Source organism: Callithrix jacchus, chromosome 7, assembly GCF_049354715.1.
Source record: "Callithrix jacchus isolate 240 chromosome 7, calJac240_pri, whole genome shotgun sequence".
Classification (NCBI taxonomy): Eukaryota; Metazoa; Chordata; class Mammalia; order Primates; family Cebidae; genus Callithrix; species Callithrix jacchus.
In genome coordinates this window covers 41,584,358-41,603,570 of record NC_133508.1, presented here as the reverse complement: position 1 = coordinate 41,603,570, position 19,213 = coordinate 41,584,358, and the positions used below count along the sequence as shown (strand labels likewise).

The window sequence follows — 19,213 nt, the reverse complement described above, 5'->3', positions numbered from 1 at the left end:
GAGGATAGAGCTGAAGACCCACTCCCCACCATGGAGCTGGGCACACTCAGGCCCCGAGAGGGCCGGAGGCAGATGCGGGGCCAGAACAGCAGTGCGCACAGTGGGGCCTGTGTGAGTGGATCAGGGAGCCCGGCCTCCAGGATAGGCAGATCAGCAACTGAGGAGGGACAGGGGCTGCCTTTGGGGACCCCCACCCTGTATGGCTGACTGCAGGGCCCTGGGCCCAGCCTGGCTCTTGGCTTACCTGTGGTGGCTCATAGGGCACCACGACGCTCTGCCTGCCGGTGACAGGGTCGTCCACATACTGAGAGAGATTATTGCCTTCCACACGGATGAGGTGGCTGGCTGGGGCAGACTGTCCTGCCGGGAGGGGTCGCCACTTCAGAGAGGTGCACAGAGGTGCCCAGCCCCATGCCAGGCACAGAGAATTGCCCACCCTGTACCAGGTGCAGAGGTGCCCAGCCCCATGCTGGGTTCACAGAGGTGTCCAGCTGTCAGGTGCAGAGAGATGCCCACCCCTGTCAGGTGCAGAGAGGTGCCCAGCCCTGTGCCAGGTGCATCACAGCAGAACTGAGACCACCAGGCCCAGTCCTGTGGCTTCCAGGTGAGGCTCAGGCCAGCTGGCAGCCCTCATGCCCTGGGGGTGCCTGCCTAGTGGCTCTGCTCCCTGATTCTCCTGCTAACCCCTGGGGTGGCCTGTAGGCTTCCCCAGGCACACTGGAGAGAGGGGCTATGCCACATAGGATCTCTGGGTCCCCAGAAGGCCGCTGCCCCTCAGACTCTGCCCAGACTACCTGCCCCTGCCCAGGAGCATGACCCCCCCCAGGCCCCAGTCAGAACTGGGAAAATGGGGGCTGGGGAGGCACTGAAAGCTGTCCCCAGGGAATAGCTAAGCCCAAGCCATCAGCCCCACTCTCTCCCAGTTAGGCAGCCCCAGGCTGTGGGGTCCAGGATGCTGGGCAAAGTGCCACCGTGGGCTGAGGCACTGGGGGCCTCACCTTCGTTGAAGTCCCTCCCGAGCTCGTGGTTGGGGCATCGCTTCACAATGTCGGTCACATGCTCGGCCTTCTTGTAGACGGGCATGGCCCGGATGGCAGTGCCCGGGGGTGGTGGGGTGGACACCTTGATCTGGATGGGGCACGTCTTGGCGATTTGGCAATACAGCTTTTTCAACAGCGGAGAGTACTGCGGGGGAGGGAGCAGGTGAGACCTGTGGTCCCCAATGCACCCCCATCTGGAGCCCCTTCCTCCCCACCGGAGCCCCTTCCACAAGCTCCAGGTGAGGACTGCCGGAGCAGCCCCTCTGCTGAATCCCTCCAGGCGTGAAACCAGGCCCAGCTGCCCTGGCACCCATTCCGCAGCTATTGGGTGATTTGGGCTCCATGACAGCAGGGTGTGAGTGCTAGCGGCAGCCAGGCAGAGAGGTTTTAGGTTTATGGATGGGGACTAGAAAGGCCAGAAGAGCAAGAAGGGGCTGCTGGAGAGTGGGGGCAGGAAGGGGACTGGGAGCCGGGCCTGTGGAGTAACGCTCCTGACCGCAGTGTTGGAAGAGATGGGTTTGCAGCATCAGATCTGTTTTTAAAAGACCAGAGCTGGGCTTCTCCAGCATCCACACAGAGCCAGTGGACAATGTGTAACAGGCTGGGTGCCCCTGTGCGTCCCAGCTTCCATAGAGTTCTGGGTTGGTGTGAAGGCCTCTCAAGCCTCAGTAGCCCTGGTGACTCTCATGCCCTCTCCTGCTGGGGCTACCAAGTCTGAGCAGCCAAGCTGTATGGCTTTGTCTGGCCACTCTGGGGGTCCCTCTGGGCTCGCAGCCCCAGCATCCCCAGCCTGGGACTCAAGGAGCTGAGGTCTGTCTGGGGCCAGAGTGGCCCCCGATGTGGGAGGACTGGATGACACCCTGATCCAGCTCCTGTGGAGGCCTCCAGCACCCTCACCCCATGGGGCCATGCCCCACAGGACCCAGGCTGGCTCTCATGAATCCTAAAAGTGACCCCACTGAGGCCACTGCACGGGCGTCCACTCATTTCCAAGCTGGCTGATTCCCCGTGTCTGGCTACTGTGAGTCCTCATGCCTCTCCCCACAGGGACGTCAGGAATGAGTCCCAGGCTCAGATTCAGAGTGACTTCTGCCCCCACCCCATGCCCTCTGCGCCCCTCACCAGCCCCCGATGACTCAGAATCATAAGTCACTGCAGCCACAAGTGCCCTGGAGAATGTCTGATCACCCTCCACCATGGAACAGTTGGGGAAACTGAGGCCAGAAGAGGCAGCTACTGGCAGAACCAGAGAAATGGCAGGTGGAGCCTTCCCTTTGCCACCCCCACTGGCCACCAGCCCTACCTCTCTGGCCATCAAGGGACATGAGGGGCTCTCAGGAGCCACATAGGTCCTTGGCAGGTAGGTGCAGGCACAGGAAAAACAAGGAAAAAGGAGGAAAGAGACAGGGAAGGTGGAGCTGAAAGCGCCTGTGAGCCATGGTGGGTGGGGCCTGGGTCCCAGCACCCTTAGCGCCACAGCCCTGCACAGAAGGAGCCATCCCCTCTCTGATGAGCCACCTGGGCTTCCCGAATGAGACCCAGCCAGGAACACTGGCCTGTCCTTGCCATGGGTGTGAGGGGGCTGGAGGGACAAGTGGAAGGGGGTCTTCCAGTGGCCTCCTGGGGATGGGAAGTGGATATCCAAAGGGCAGGCCTCTCCTAGGTCCTCTATCCATCTGGAGCCCCTGGAGCCAGGGCAGCTCCACTGCCGCTGCCTGCACCCCTGACCTTGGGCACCGGGTCTCAGGCAGGAAGCCACTCACCTCCAGTCCTGACAGGAAGGAACCATCATGCACAGCCCTGCAGGTGGCGCTGGGCGCTGTTTAGAAAAGCAGGAAGCAGGCCAGAGGCCAAGGCAGGCAGATCGCCTGAGGTCAGGGGTTCAAGACCAGCCTGGCTAACATGGTGAAACCCTGTCTGTACTAAAAATACAAATATTAGTCAGGTGAGGTGGTGGGCGCCTGTATCCCATTTACTCGGGAAGCTGAGGCAGGAGACTAGCTTGAACCTGGGAGGTGGAGGTCTCAGTCAGCCGAGATGGCGCCACTGTACTCCAGCCTGGGCGACAGAGAGAGAGAGAGAGAGGGAGGGAGGGAGGGAAAAAGGGAGAAAGAGAGAGAGAGAGAGGAAGAAAGGAAAGAAAGAAAAAAGGAAGGAAATAAGAAAAGAAAGAAAGAAAAGCAGAAAGAGTCTTGCAGAAAAGAAAGGAAAGAAAAACAGAAAACAGCCTTGCAGAGCCGGCAGCCCTCAGCCCTGTGTGGGCGCCGGCTTTGGGCCATGGGAACTGCAGGCTTGGCCATGGCAGGAAGGACGGCAGTCCCCTTAGCTGTGGGGTCAGTATGGCTTCCCTGGGGGTGACTGCTGACGTAGTGTTCCCACAATTATGAGTGCCCCCTTCGATCCCTTGGGATCGATAAACAGGTAGTCCTGCCCCTAGGGCACATGGGAACAGCTCACAGCTTAGACCCTCTGAGACTCAGAACCTCAGGAGACTCAGAGGAGGCCCTTGGCCGGGACTTGGAATGGCCTGTGTCCAGGCACTGGTCTTTTGAACAAAGGCCTTGCCTGAAACCACACACTACAGTGTGGTCTCCATCTGTGTGGGTTGGGGACAGAAAGAGGAGGGGGCCAGGTGGTGGCAGGTGTCTCCCAGTGCCCTGAGCTGGGGAGACGAAAACAGGGCGGGCAGCTGTGTCGCCAGGCTTCTCCGAGACCAGGGCAGCTTGCAGAGGGTGAGCTGCCCATTGCTGAGCATTTATGGGGCACCTCTTGCATGCAGAGCACACAGGCCCCCTGGAATTCAGGCACCTGGCTCTGTCTCCTTCATCTTTCCTCAGTAACGTGCAGCAGCTAGAGGTGTGCAGCAGGTACTCAATAAATGCCATCCATTCTCAGCCGTTCCCTAGGAAGCCTCATGGCAGGGAAGAGACAGCAGATCCCCTGTGAAACAGACCGGGGCTGGGGTGCCTCAGGTCAGAGTCTCAAGGGCAGCAAATGGAGAAGGGCCTCTGAGGTCCAGCCACGTGGGTCTCAGTTCTGGCTCTGTGCTCACCAGCTGGGACACCTCGAGCCACTGCACAAGCCTCTCCGCCTGCGTCTGTGACTCATTGTGTATCCCCTGGGAACACAGTGGCCTGCAGTGGCCAGGCTTCTCCGAGACCAGGGCAGCTTGCAGAGGGTGAGCTGCCCATTGCTGAGCATTTATGGGGCACCTCTTGCATGCAGAGCACACAGGCCCCCTGGAATTCAGGCACCTGGCTCTGTCTCCTTCATCTTTCCTCAGTAACGTGCAGCAGCTAGAGGTGTGCAGCAGGTACTCAATAAATGCCATCCATTCTCAGCCGTTCCCTAGGAAGCCTCATGGCAGGGAAGAGACAGCAGATCCCCTGTGAAACAGACCGGGGCTGGGGTGCCTCAGGTCAGAGTCTCAAGGGCAGCAAATGGAGAAGGGCCTCTGAGGTCCAGCCACGTGGGTCTCAGTTCTGGCTCTGTGCTCACCAGCTGGGACACCTCGAGCCACTGCACAAGCCTCTCCGCCTGCGTCTGTGACTCATTGTGTATCCCCTGGGAACACAGTGGCCTGCAGGTGTGAGTGGCTACTGCGCCCTCGTCATTGGTTGCAGGGGCTGGACCCACACAGGCCGGCTCCCCTGCAGCTCCCTTTCCGGGCTGAGCCCCCCCGAGGCTCCATCTACCCTTGTGCCCCAGCCCGCAGCCTGAGATGGGGGTCAGTAGATTCACCAAGGGGGACCCCAGGCACTTGGGGGGAGGGGAGGCTCCCTGGGCTCCTCGGCTGATGGGACACAGATGGAGTTGGGTGCAGCCAAGCCTGCAGGCAGAGGCCCGGGCAGCCCTCACTCCCTGACAGCACCATGGAGTCTGAACAGTGTGAGGGGTTTCACAGCCCCCTACCCGCCGCCTGGCCCCTGCAGCCCTTCCCCTAGGGCCCTGCCCCAGGCCCCTGGCCACAGTCCTCCATGGAGCCTCAGCTCCCAGCTGCCTGGGCCTCAGGGTCGGCTGAGCTCCCATTTCGCAGACAGGCAAACCTAGGCAGCAGCCTCTTGGCAGCACCCTGCTGAGCCTGCCTGGCTCCCTCTGGAGCCCCGGGCAAGGTGAAGTGGTGATCTTTGCTCTGGAAGCTGTGTGGTGAGGCATCCCAGGGCCGGGGCCCACGAAGTGGGTGCAGGGCCCAATGTGTGCTCCCGTCTGTACTGCTCGGGCCCTGCTCGAGGTCCCGGGGCACAGGCTCAGGGAGCACTGTGGACGCCCCACCCCGGGGAGGAGCTCGGGCACGCTGGGAGCTGTCCCTGGTACCTACTGCAGGCAGCAGCGGCCGGACCACCCACCCTGGAGCAGGGGCTGGGACTGGAGTGTGGAGTGGCCTAGGGTGGGCAGGTCTCAGCCTGGGCCAGTGTCGGAGGGAGGCTAGGCCTCAGGGCGGACACCAAGGAGGCCCCTGCCCTCAGGTGATGTGAGCACCTCTCCTCCCCTCTGGCCAGCAAGGCCACCAAGGCCCTGGACCTGGTTCTCCTCACAGGGGTGTCCCTAGTGCAGTGCTCACATGGCTTTCGGGGCACACAAGCCTGGCAGACCCCACCCTGGCACTAACATGACCCCTGGTGCCCAGCCTGGCTGGAGCTGGGTGGCCTCAGGAAGGGATGTCTGTGATGTTCCCTGCCCTGTCAGTGTCTGAGGCTGGGTGGCACAGGTGGCCATAGGAGCGGAGGGAGCCCTGAGACATCCAGGTGCTTCCAGAGAGCGCCGAGCCCAGGACGCATGAGCATTCCCCAGCCCCTTCCTCCTGCCTCCCCAGCAGCGCCCCCAACCCCCGACTCAGGCTCGAGGCTCCACCCTGCGGAAAATGGGCAGGAGGAGGAGGACTCCGGTGGAGTCTATTCTATAGGAAAGTCACGTGGAGATACTTCCTCTCTGCCACCCCTCCTGCCTCCTCCTTCCCTAGAACCGCTAGATGGATGTGTTTCAACAGATTCCGAGCTGATAAAATCGTATTTATCTTCGGCTGTTGACACGGAGCCGCCTGGACTTGCCTGCCCGGGGTGCGTGCACCATCCTGCTTGCAAGAAAGGGTTTGCCCAAACGCCACTGTACCAGTCCCTCCCCACGCTGCAGGCTCCCCTCCGACCCTCTGTTCCTTCCCCTCCTCCCCCGCCCCAGTCCAACATGGGCCCAGCCTGGCTGGGAGCCCTGGGCCTGGCAGGGCTGGTGCGGGGGTGGGCGAGGGGCGGGCGCGGCACGGGGCTGTTAATTTCCTCGTGCCCGCTCCTCGCTCCCCAGCAGCTGGGTGCCCGGCACGGGCAGGTTTGGGCAGGAGGACAGCGGAGAGGTGATAATAACTTGTCTGTCATTTTCCTGGGACGTGTAGCATCTTGCAAACCGCAAATACCGTTAACCAGCGTGGGTGAATCTGTTGCAACAGATTCTGGAAGATGGGGCCTGCAGTGGGGGCTTTTATTTTTTAAATGATTTTTTATAGCCCACTTTTATCCACTTTCCATGCGTGTGTGTGTGTGTGTGTGTGTGTGTGTTTCTAAGGCCATGTCTCTTTCCTCTCTGGGCTTATGGGCCTCTTGGAGCCCACCCTCTGCCAAGGCCATGGTCACTTCCTCTCCCTAGAAAATCTGGGGCTGAGCCACAGAACCCTCCATGAAACCCGTGGGTTCAAGGATGGACCCCACAAAACACATGCATGAGCCAGGTTCAACAGGTGGATTATGGTCCTCCTGTGTCCCTTTCTCCTTCTGAGAGAGGAAGGGTATCCTTAGGTGGCAGCCACAGACCCTCTGGGTAAGTCCCCTTCACGGGAGGCTGTGGCCTTCCCTGGTGCACAATGTCTCCCTTGGAGAGCTGCTGGGAGCACAGGCTAGGTTCTGACAGATGTCAGGGAGGCCTGGCGGGATGTCACAGGGCTGGTCCCTCCCTGCCCCAGGAAAGCCACCAGCCTGGGGAGGGGGATAGGATGAATGTGGCAATCACCCATGTTTCAGAACACCCTGGTGTGAAGCTGGAGCCCCCATGGGCAAGGCAGTGAAGGTTCACTCACCAGGACACCCACAGCCCACAGGCCAGGTAGATAGGAGGCTCAAGAGAGCTTCAGGATGTCCATGAGGCCACAGCCAGTGTCAGCCCCAGCACTGCCCAAGAAAAGAGGCTGCTGTGAAGGAGCTCCCGGCTGGGGGCTGCAGGGGACAGATGTGTCTGCTGGCACCCCATGCTGACCGGCCAGGGCTCCTGGGCCAGCAGCCCAATGGAGGATGAACAGAGGCAGATGGTTCATGCTCTGCAGATGCCAAGCAATCCTCAGCCCCGACCGAGGCCCACTAGAGCCCCAGACGCTGTGGACAAGAAACTGCCCACTGGAGAGGGCAGGCCAGCAGGTAGTGGGGACCCTTGGGAGCTAGGCAGCCTGCCGCACAGTGACCTTGAGGCAGATCCCGAACAGGTGAGCAGGCACCACATGGGGGACTTTCACGGCCTGGAAGCGAGGCTCCCTGGGAGACATTCGGAGCATTCCTTTCAGCCAAGGCCCAGAGGCCAGGAGACCCCAAACCATAGGGGCTTGAGCCTGGCCAGCCCTCGGCCCATGCACAGCTGCCTCTAGGGATCTCTGTCCTGAGCCATGATCGGGGTAGGAGCAGGAAGCAGGTATGTGCTGAGCCCAGGACAGGCTTGGTGGCTTCGTCTCCAGTGCAGAGTGAAGGCCAAGGGGTCCAGTAGGAGACAAGGGCCACACCCAGAGGAGGTGAGAGGGGTCTAGTGTGTGGTGAAGGCTGGCAGGCAGTGTTTGCCGGAGGCCTCTGCCTCTGTTGGTGAGTGCCGTCCAGCTGTTGGGGACCGGGGCACAGCTGAGCTCTCTTCCCCGTGGGTACACTCATAGTCACATCCACTGGCCACAGCTGCCTGCTCTGTGTGGAGCCCTCACCTGGCCTTGGCCCTGGGAGGGCAGGTGCTGTCACTCATAGCGACCCACACCTGCCTGCTGAGCCTGGGGAAAACCAGCACCCAGACCAGAGCCATCCAGCCTCCCAGCTCCACCTCCCAGCCCTTTGTCACTGCTGGGCTTGACTTGGGTCCTGGGTCCTGGGGTGGGGGGCTAGGCAGAGACCCGCCTTAAGCACCCCTGGGTTCCAGGAAGACCGGGTACCACAGAGGTGTCAGGTGGGACCTGAGCTTCCTCCCAGTGTCCAGGCTTAAGCCCCTCAAGAGCGAGGGAACCAACCTACCTGCCCTAGGGGTCTCCATGGACAGACTGAGACTAACACAGACTGCCTGTGCCTGGCTGGCGTCGGGCGGCCCGGCTTGGACAGCTCCAGCCTTCGCTTTGCTGCCGAGACGGTGTGTGAGGAACCCAGGGTCCAGTTCCCGCCCGGACGCCTCTGCTGTCCTGATTCACTGAGACCCCATGCGGGTGCCCGGCTGGTGCTATCATCACTGTCATGCTGCCCCAGCCTGGGAAGGAATGAGCTGCCTGCGCAAGGTGGGGGACTCCATCGGGCCTTATTCCAGGACCCAGGTACCCCATCTGGGGCCTTGGGGACAGAAGGGCTGGCAGGGCAGTGCCCTGGGTCCACAGCTGCCCCTCTGCTCTGAAGACATGCAGTGCTCAAAGCCCCGCATGCAGCCTCTGCCCCAAGCCAGGCCCAGGCGTGGGGTCCTCTGCCCACAACTTGCTTTCTGACAGTGCCAGCTGGAGGGCCCATGTCTGTTTGCCTGGCCTTTCCTCTGGCCTCTGGCAAAGACCCAGCTAGTGGGGCTGTGGGCCAGGCCCTGGAGCTGCCCAGCATGGGCCTAGCAGGCTGGCGATAGGGCTGCTCTGCTCACTGCAGAGAGGGGCCCTTAACTGACAGGGAAGCAGCCCTCGCTATCCTCACCTCCACCCTGACTTGTGGCTTTGAGGAGAAGCCAGGATTAACTGAGCCTTTGGAGGCCCGGCTTTGTCAGCCGTGGGGATTGAGAGGGTGCCTAGGGTCAGTGGGTGCCCTTTGCTGGTAGGACAGTCCTGGCTTCTCTGGCCGCAGCTTCCTGGGGCAGCCTCAGGGGCTAGAATTGGCAGCAGCACAGGTGGCTTGGGACAGTGGAGGGAGGGAGGAAGCGGGGAAAAGTGGAGGGAGGAAGCTGGGGATAGTGGAGGGAGGGAGGAAGCTGGGGACATGTTGTGGTGGTCACTCTTCAGCTTTTAAGGTAATAGTTGGCTAGAATCTAGGTTTCTGCTAAACTTTGTAAATCTTCAGTGAAATGCCAGGAGGAAGGAGAATTTTGGCCTGCAAACCCCTGACCCCCTGCAGAGAGTGGTATCTCCCAATGCCAGGGGCAGGGAGCCGGGTGCCTCACTCCAGTGGCATGGCTCAGGGAGGGGTGGGTCTGCACCCTTGGGGTGACCTGGGTAGCCCCGGTGTGGTTTCACTATGGGCCTCTGACCTCTGCTTCACTGAAGCCTGTGGCGCTGTTCACTTCTCCAGAAGGTGTTTGTGCCCTAAAATGCACTGACCAGCTCAGCCTCTGCAGCCTCATCATAACCCTGCAAGTGACCACTGGTCTGGGGTGGTAGAAGCCCCAGCCTGGGACTCACTTGGCCTGAGTCCAAAACTTGCACTCACTGCCCAGCCAGGCCATCACTTGGCCTGAGTCCCAGGTGGCCCAAGGTCCAGGTCACCCAGGACGGCGTCTTGGCTTCAGCACTGGGTCAACGAGAAGCTGCGGACCACCCTCCCCTGTGGGCCTCTCTTTCCCCCTGTCAATGGGAGCTGGTGGCACTGAGACCAGGCCTGGGAGGGACAAAGACAGAGGGGGCAGGGAGGCACCAGGAGAGGCCCATCCCCAAGCCCAGCCACCTGGCTTCTCGTCGTGAGGCTGGCCAGCCCAGGAGCACTGAAGGGAAAAGCGTTCTGGAGGAATTCAGACAGGGAGGGACTCCACCCCCAGTCCCAGATTCACTGGCAAACAGCAGCAGAAGGCTCACTGGGGCTGAGGTACAGGAGGTATCGTCCAGTTCCCCCAACTGCCCCAAGGCTTTCTCCCCTAGAGACAGGCAGGTTTCTCTGCCCTCAGCACCTCCTTATCATTGGTTCCTCTGGGGTCCCTGAGGGTCACAGGGACCTGCCCCACAGAGCTTGGAGCAGAGGGTGGGGCAGGGGGCAGGGGAAGCTCAAGTTGTGCAGGGACCTGAGGGGCTGGGGGCACCGCACGGGCTGCAAGAGCAAAGTCAGGGGTTGGGCTGCTGGGGCCAGGCCCCAGCTCCGCCCTTTGCTGATAGGTGACCTTGGCGTGCTCTCTGGGACCCTCAGTTTCCTCGTCTGTAAAATGGGGAGCGTGGGAGGCCCTGCACACAGGGGCAGTTTTGCTGCCAATGCTGCTAGTCGGACGGACGTGCGAGCTCCCCGGGCTGTCCCCAAACCAGAAACAAGTCCTAGGAAAGAGACGATTCTTCCTAGAATGAAAATTGCCTCATGCCTCTCCCCCGACAGTCTCGCACCTACAGAAGGAATCTTATCCCCCAAGGGGTCCTCCCTCCTCCAAGAGCCAGGCAGTGTGGGGTGGAGCTGCAGCAGGACCCAGCGGCTCAGAGCTGGGGCTTCCCCAGCCTCACTCAGGGCCTCCAAGGCCAAGTTCTGTGACCTCCAGGGCCCAGGAGTGAGTTCCTCTGGCTGCTCCAGTAAGTGGAGAGAGAAGAGCTGACCCCATCTCGGGCCACGAGCCCGGGGTACTGACCGCAGCCAGAGCAGGCCGGCTGGAAGCACCTCCCTATGCGCACAACACAAGCAAATGCTGCAATTCGCTGTAAGTACTCTAGTTTCCCCCTAATAATCCACGTTTCATCTCCACAATAAACATTGTTAGAACTCTTCCCTCAGCTTTACGCACATATAATTGCTCCTGGTGCCAGTAAAAGGTATTAATTCCACTCATGCATTCCATAAACTTTTAGGATAACGCAATTGATACCACGGTCATGTTGGGACACCTCCGCTATTATTCTGCTCGCAAGCCTCCGAGGCGCTGGGAAGGTTGCTCCAGACCCATTAGTGTTGACTCAGCCTCATTCTCCCCAGGAATCCCGCCCAGAGCCTTTGTGCTTCCCTGGCCGGCCTTCCACAAGTCCCTCCGGGAGCGGGGGCTTTCCTACACGTGGAGCCAGAGCTCCCCCAAGACGGACATGTGCACACACGCACACAGACGCGGAGTCTGCGGCCAGCTGGAGGACACTCAGGGGCTGCGTCAGGCCATCTGTCTGTCTAGGGGATGCTGGGGCAGCTGGCCATCCCACCTGTGCGTGTCCTCTCCGTCCTGCCAGGGCAGCCTGCCTCAGGGGCTGTGGGTGGTGTCACTCGGCATGGCCTGAGGTGCCCACAGATGCTGTGCTGGGCCAGGCCTTCCAACCACACAACGCCTTCTTGTCTGACCTCAGAGCCCTGCCCCCAAACTTCCCAAACACCCAGGGCAGCCACCTTCCCTGATGAGTCTGAGTCAGAGCGTCACAGCGTCCGATGCCCATTGCATCGGGTTGTCCGACAGCCGGAGGAATTCCTGTTCATTCTCTGCCCCGAGGGACTCCTGGAACCAGCTGTCCGTGCCATTGCCAGCCCTTGGGGCTCCCAGGACTGGAGTGGCCAGCAGTGCTCTGAGGCCAGACCGTGCCCTGCAGAGAGCTCTGACCACGCTCTGACTCCACACTGTCCCACAGAGGGTGTTGAACTGAAAGAAGGGCAGCTGGTGTCACCACCACGCTCCAAACAGCCCACATGTGTGGAGCGCTCCCCAGGCACCCTGCCCTGCCCTAAGTCCCAAGAGCCAGTTCCTTTATCCCCACCATGGCTGGCAGTCCATCCCTCTCTTTGCAGGGGAGGACATCAGGGCAGAGGGGTCAAGCAGCAGGTGCTCTTGGGCAGATCTGCTATCAAGACCCCAGCAGGTGCCGGCTCCACCCCTCCCACCAAACGCTGGCCTTGCCCTGTCACTGGGCACTGGTTACACTCTGGTGGCTAAACGCAAATCCTTCCTCCAGCTGCTCGGTCACCCAGGACCCGCCTCTTACTCCTCCGGCCTTTCCATTGTGCGGGAGCTGCTAGAACCCTGGGCAGTGACCGGGGAGGCCTGTGCATGCCCATGCGTGCCTGTGTGTTGACATGTGCCTGCGTGTGCATAATGTGCTTGTGTATCCACATGTGCATGCATGTGGGTGGGTGACTCTGTCTGTGTGTGCACACATGTGCAGGCCTGGGAAACACAGAGCCCTCCACAGCCCTTAGTGCTCAAGGAGATCCGAGGTCTGTGGGAAGCTGGTCAAGATAGATGGCCCCCCTGGGGCTGGGGAGAGCCACTGTGGGCCTCAGCAAAGCAGAGGCCAAAGACCCCATTAGCAGCTGTGGTAACTCGGGGCCTGGTGAGGGTGTTTTTCCTGATCAGGAAGAATGAATGGGGGCAGCAGCCACTGTGGAATTGCACTTGACAAAAATATGAATTATCTAAGTTACCAGCCGACTGGTGTGCCGGAGCCCAGGGAGCCACAGCTCGATGCAAGCCCATGCAGCAGGTCTGGGTAGCACCCGCACAGGGGGACCCCAGAGCTGACAGCAAGTGGCCTGCCCAGTGGCCCTGTCCTCCGCCAAGTGATGACCGCCTACCTGCCCCTCCCTGGACAAGGGAAGAAGCCTGGTGGAGGGGGTTCTGCCCCCAGAGAGCTGAGGTGCCAAAAATCTCATTATCAACGTTTCTCCCACCTCCAACCGCCCCCCCACCACATCAACAGGGCAGCGGAGGCGGAGCCCCAGGTGCACCCCACCCCAGCATCCACAGAGCCCAGTAGGGAGAGGGTGTGGAGCTGTCTGCTGCTCCTCTGCTGGCCACCAGACAGAGCCTTCCCCTCCCCTCAATGCAGCTGACCAGCCCTGGATGCCTGGTCAGAGCCGACCACCCTGTCCCGCAGGGCAAGGCAGTTGAGACAAAACCATGAAGTCCCTTGAAACCTGATGCCACACGTCTGCTGGGGTTGGGGGTGGCAGACACCCCAGTGGGGGAGTCAGCCAGCAGAAGGGATGGCTCTTGTCCCTCCACAGATCAACCTGGACATGTGCAGGGCATTCTAAGCATGGTGAAGACCCCATCTGCATCCCCAGACCTTGGGAGGCAGGGCAGCAGAGCTCCCACAAGCTACCTGCCAGGACTCCAAGGGGACACTCTCCAGAAACCACCAGCCTCGACAACCCCAGGGCAGGTGGTCAGTGTCCTTAGAGAGGAGAGAGTGGACTCAGGGAACATGCCTGAGCCTGGGGAGAAGCGGTGCTGGAGGTGTGCAGGTGAGGATGCCTGGGGCTCTCTGAGTTGGCTTTAGGTGGCCCCACTGGCCACCTGAAAGGTGGAGGGATAGTTCTGGCCCCCCTTGCCCACAGGCGAGTGCAGGTGCCCAGAACTACTCACTTGGGAGGCCCAAACCAGCACACCAACTGTCACCACAATTAAGTCAACGCATGGGGCTCCAGCTGCGAGCTGAGCGCTGTGCTGGCTCTGGCACCCACATTGCCTTTCCATCCGTCACCGCGCAGTAAGTAGCGTGGAGGAGCAATGTCCAAATGGAGAAATGGGGCGTTAGGGCCAGGGTCTACAGTACCTGCCAGATGGGGGTGGAAAGCCCTGGAGGAGGTACCAGGTCCTCTGCCCCTGGACCCTTCAGCCCACAGAGCCCATCCCCATCAAGCCCCGGCAGTGTGGGCTAAGCCTTCTCATAGCACGGAGCCAGCAATTCGGGGGAGCCCATGGTTGGAGTGAGAATCAGCCGCAGGTAGGGGTGGGCGGGGCCCGGATCCCAGACCCCAGACTAGCCTGGCAGGACTGTCCAGCCACCTGCAGAGCCTGACGGGCTACCTTAAGCTCCGCCCTGCCCTTCAGCCCTCCAGGAGCGTGGGAAAACCGCAGCTACGGCCAGCAGGGCGGCGGGACCCAGTTCTTAAAGCGGAAAACCCTGAGGGGCCCTTGCTCAGCACCCCCAACAGTGGGTGGGAACGCAGCCTCCTGCACAGACTTCAGGGGCCAGCACTGAGCTGTGCTGAGGGAGGTGGGGCCTTGTGGGGGTGGACCAACCAGGTGTCCCATAGAGCCCCTCCTGCAGCCACGGCTGGCCAGGTGCCGGGCAGGGCTAACTTTCCCTGCCTCCGTGTGGGAGACTCGGAAAGCCCTCGGGGCTGCCTTTCCTGCCCAGCCCCTGAGTGCTCTCCACTCCTGGCTGGGGTCAAGCAGCTTTCACCTTGCCCCTCCTGACAGTCCCCTCTCCCCAGAAGCCATCTGGCAGGGACGCTCAGTGGTCAGGGAGCCAGATGCAGAGGTGGCTGCCCCCACATACCATGAGCAGAACTGGCGAACCACTTCCCTCCCCACGCCTCAGCCTCCTTGGCTGTGAAATGGCAAGAGATGAAGTCAGCCCTGTGTGTTGCTGGTGGGTGCAGGAGTTAGCTAAACCCAGAGCCCTGAGCAGGGTGTCTGGCTTGAGGAGACCGTCTGTGCGCACAGGTGATGTTATTAGAGTAATCGAGATCCCCAGGGCGGGCCTGGTTGTTCCAGGGGCACCGAAGTGAGGAGCTCTGTGGCTCCACCCCATCTACTTGGCGCACGCCAATTCATGGAAATGACACTCCAGGGACAGTGCTGGCAAAGCCCAAATCCACACACCGCATGGAAATGACCCTCCAGGGTCAGTGCCCAAATCCACCCACCCGCAGATGCACCTCGCTGTGTGGAGGAGGCAGGCTCTGCAGACCCCAGGGCCGGCCTCGGACACAACGCTTGGCAGCAGAGCCCTTGCCTCTGCCCAGGACAGGATTTCAAACCAAAGCCCCCACCAGAGTACAGGGAAGCCACCGGCCAACCTTGGCAGAGACCCCACCAGGGAGGCCAAGTCCGTCCCCTCTCGAGCCCTTTGGAGGCTGGCTGGCTCTGGCCACTCACATCCAGAGGGGTGGGCACACCCAAACTGCCCAGCCCTGAGACCCGCCTCCTGCCTGATGCTCTTCCTGGCCCTGGCCAGGTGGGAACCCTGAGCAGACGGTGGGGCAAGCTCGGTCTCCTGAGGTTTGGGAAATGCAGCCACCTCCTCTCCAGCCCGCAGCCCGCAGCTGGCAGGGAGTAGGGGAACTCACCGTCCAGGTGGCCGACTTGGCTGTGCTGGACTGCTGGAAAGTGACCTCGAAGTGGTGGGGCCCGGGGTAGTCGGTGTTGGAGGGGATGACAGGCGCCGGAGACATGGTGTCAAAGGTGGAGCTGGGCTGCGCGTAGGGTGAGTGGGTAGGCACGCTGGCGGCGTGCTCCGGGGTGTAGGGGCTGGCCGAGGCCGCACGGCTGCTCATCTGGTCCATGGTGCTGCTCAGCAAATTGAACTGGGCCTGGAGCGGGAGAGGGAGGAGGGAGGGGAAACACACACAGTCAGTCCTCCTGTCCTGTCTGGGAGGTGTCCTGTTACAGGAGCCTTAAAGGGCCAGCGGCTCCAGTCATCCCAAATATTTCCTCGGGTCTCCCCCCCATCCCAACAGGCCACTACTTGCGTTGGGATAAACTGACATATTCACCTCGCCCTCCCCTCGATCAGCCTCCCGGTGCCAGGGTTTCTGGGGATCCACCCAGCCGTTGATGGGGCGGAATCGACTCTTTGCACACCTGGAGGGGAGGTGTCAGGGCCAGGGGGAGGCTCCCAGGCTCCGATGCCCACTTGGGCTCCGAGGCATGCTCCAGGCCCGCATCGGGGTCTGGACCTCACAGCTTACCAGACCCAGGGATCCAGGCAGTGGTGGAGGTGGGCTGGGCACAGATGGGCCCTGAGTACAGGGTGTACACACCTGGCTTGGGCGCGTGGGTGCCCTGAGGTGCTGGGGACCAGATCTGGGCCCTCCCTAGGTCCAGCCCTCTAGGTGGTGGGATAGGAGGGGGCTACTTGTCAGTGGCTGGGCCCTGTTTTCCCACGTGGGCGGCCTCGTCTCCCGGTGGACGGCCTCATCCCTACTGGAAAGGCAGCTCCACACTCAGGGGCTGGCGAAGCCCCACCCCTGCTGCCCCCTGGCCTAGTGTTCTCTTGCTGGGCCCCTACCTGCAGCTCCCCCACCAGGACCACACACCAAGGGACAGGAACCCCTGTGGGTGTGTCCCCTGCACCACTCTCGGTGGGGTCCCAGATCCCAGCATGGATCAGCCTCTGCCAGGAGCTTAAGGGAGGCCCCAGCTGAGGGAGGGGTGCTGGCCCGGCCTCAGTGTCTCAGATCCGGGGCAGGGCAGACCCTCCTTCCAAATCCAGGGGCGGGTGCTGGAGGGTGACATGGAGTGTTGCACTGGAGTCTCCCTGAAGATGCATAAACAGCTCTTTCTCTGTGACGCCCAAGGTGTAACTCAAACAAAACCTTTACCCCTTTCTTTCCCCCTGTGGTGGGCACTGTGGTTGTCTCTATTTTGCAATGAGGAAACTGAGGTATGGGGCTGGGAAGACGATTGGCCCTGGGTGATCCAGTGGCCCCAGCAGGCAGCACAAAGGTCATCAGCAGGGCACAGGCCGAGAACCCCAGGTGGCGAACTGGGATTGCAGGGCAGGGAGGTGCAGAGCCAGGCATAGGGGGTCCCTCTGCCTTGTGCCCCTCTTCAGAGAAGTTGTGGTGTGCTGTGAGCACACCCTCCCCCCACACTGGCCTGCCCCCTCCAAGCCAAGAAACAAAGGTGCATCCCTGCACATGAGGGTGCAGGGGCCAGGCCAGCACTCCCAGCTCAGCCCCTCCCTGCACCTCGGCCTTCTCCATCAGAGGAGGCTGGGCTTAGAGACCTAGAGGCCCTGGACTCTGCAAGACTACGGGCTCACATCCACTGAGGTTCCTGACTAGGACCCCAGGCCTCCAGCCCCTCTGGCATCCGAGGGAGGAGGACGCCAGGTAAGTCCAGAGATTTGGTCCTCTCTGAGTCCTCTACTGAATCCTCCACTGAGTGCTTTGCAAAGTGAAGGCAGCTCAGCCTGGGATGCTGGAGGGGCAGGAGGCAGGGGACTCGTGCTCATCAAAGCCATCCCCACTGTTCCCAGGGCCACCACAGGCCAGGCAGGCAGTTTCCCTGGGTGCTCCCAGCAGGCCTGAGCTGCCAGGTCCAACCCATGCCCTGGTTCTACTGCAAGGGCCTTAGCACGATGAGGTCTTGGCCAAAGCTGCCATCATCTGGAACCAGTCAGCTGGCCATGAGCTATCAATCTGGGGTGCCACTCACCAATGGAATGGGGACCCCCCGCAGCACAGGACCTGCCCACCTCTCTGGTACCACTTCGGCCTCCTTCCTGGTTCTGTCACACTCTCCACCACCTTCATAACTCCCTGCACCACAGGTCCTTCCCAGGAGCCTGGGGTCCACTGACTGGGAAACAGAGAAAGAAACATGTGTCTCTACAATGGCCTCTTACTCTGCCATAAGACAGAAGGAAGCTCCCACACGCTGCCGCGTGGACAGGCCTTGGAAACATGGTGCCAACTTAAAAACATCATGGCGAAGACAGCTGTAACTCCAGCACTTTGGGGGCTGAGGCGGCAGGATCTCTTGAACCCAGGAATCTGAGGCTGCAGAAAGCCAAGATCACACCACTGCCCTCCAGCCTGGGAGACAGGACAAGACTTTGTCTCAAAGAACAAAACCAAACAAAATAAAGCATCATATCCCAGGGAGGGGTGACCCTCACCTCTCCGGCTCCTGGCTATTGTGAGGGGCTCTGGGGAAGCAGCCACTGCCCCCTTCAGAGAAAGATGTAGAATGGCCACTCCCACTCCTCCTGGTTGTCTGGGCATCGGTGAGCTGCCAGCAGGCTCCTTCCAGAAAGAATGGGCCCTGCCTCAGCTGCACATGTGGGAGTTTGGGGTGACATGGGGCAGTGCCAAGCTAGCCACACAGCACAGGCCCCGCCCCGGAGTCCCCAGCTCCCAGACTCCTCACCAAGGCCCAAGACGCCCCCGAGGTGCCCGAGACGGGCTCCTGAGCGCAGGCCCACGGCCCCGCCTGGGGCCTCCACTGCTGCTCTGCACATGACTCCTCCCCAGCCCTGTCTGGGCTCAGAGGTCACTGGTCTGAGGGGTTAGCCCTGGCCACGCTGGCAGGAGCAGCCCCTGGGCCTCAGGTGCTCTCTCTTGTCACCCAGTCGGAGCATCTTAACAGCCATTCTCTGGCAGGGCAGGCTCACATGTACCCCAAAACCTCTGAGTCCCCTACTGGGCCGTGAGCCTCCAGGGGCTCTGGATGAAGGGGCCACTGGCCACACGAGGAAGTGCGTGAAGTGTGGAGGGAGCTGAGCCGAGTGTGTGAGGGCACCCCACTTCCAAGGGCTCAGGGCCACAAAAAGAACAGAAACTCCTCAGTCATCATTTCCTGCTGATTACAAGCTGGAACCATCACAGCTGGGGTAAATACGGGAAATAACTAACTAACGTCCCCAATTTCCTTTACACCATTTTGAATGTGGCTACTAGAAAAAGCAGAATGACACACGCAGTTCCCCCTGTCAGTGCTGTCATTACAGAGGCTGCTGAGAGGCTCAATGAGCAAGTGAGCTGGCGACCAGCGGACAGCTCCCCCCAGCCCAGCTGCCCAGGAGTGAGTGTGCGATCAGTAGACAGCTCCCCTCGCCCAGCTGCCCAGGAGTGAGTGTGGGACGTGAGGACAGCTCCCCCCAGCCCAGCTGCCCAGGAGTGAGTGTGGGACATGAGCCGGCCCCTCCCACCACTGGGTGCCTGGTGCCAGCCTGCCCATCCCCCCACCCCATGGCTACCTCTCTCTTCCAGGTGACCAGCAGTGGATTTTCTAAAAAGGGCTTCCCTGTTTGGGCCTGGGCTGGCTTCGGGGTGGCAGGACTTCCCCACCGGACTCATCTGAGCCTCCTGGGCAAGGACAGCCGGGGTCGGAGAACTGCCCGGCTGAGGCCTCTCAGGTCCAGACAGCAGGTAAGGGCAGGCGGCAGCACCCCCCAACTCCCGTCCCTGCTCCATCCGTGAGACCAGGACCACAGTGGGGCAGAGCCTGAGCCTCCCTTGTTTGGGAGAAGCAGGATGTGGACCCCGGACAACGTGGTTCACATTTTAACGTGTCCACATTCTTGAATGATCTGAAGAGGATGCCGAGGGATGAGTCACTGAGCTGAGAGGAGCCGATGGAGTCTGTGCCCA

The 19,213-nt window shown here is 61.2% G+C and overlaps 1 protein-coding gene across 3 annotated transcripts in view; it reads right to left on the bottom strand.

Annotated features, from left to right (window-relative positions):
• TP73 (tumor protein p73) overlaps positions 1 to 19,213 on the bottom strand; it is a 90,659-nt gene that overhangs the window by 14,821 nt on the left and 56,625 nt on the right. For all 3 annotated transcript variants that reach the window (XM_054258730.2, XM_035307477.3, XM_035307478.3), the window contains 3 exons: positions 15,185 to 15,427; positions 999 to 1,185; positions 245 to 360 (listed from right to left, as the gene is read on the bottom strand). In XM_054258730.2, the coding sequence (XP_054114705.1) occupies positions 245 to 360; positions 999 to 1,185; positions 15,185 to 15,427 (546 nt within the window). The remainder of the gene's footprint in view (positions 1 to 244; positions 361 to 998; positions 1,186 to 15,184; positions 15,428 to 19,213) is intronic.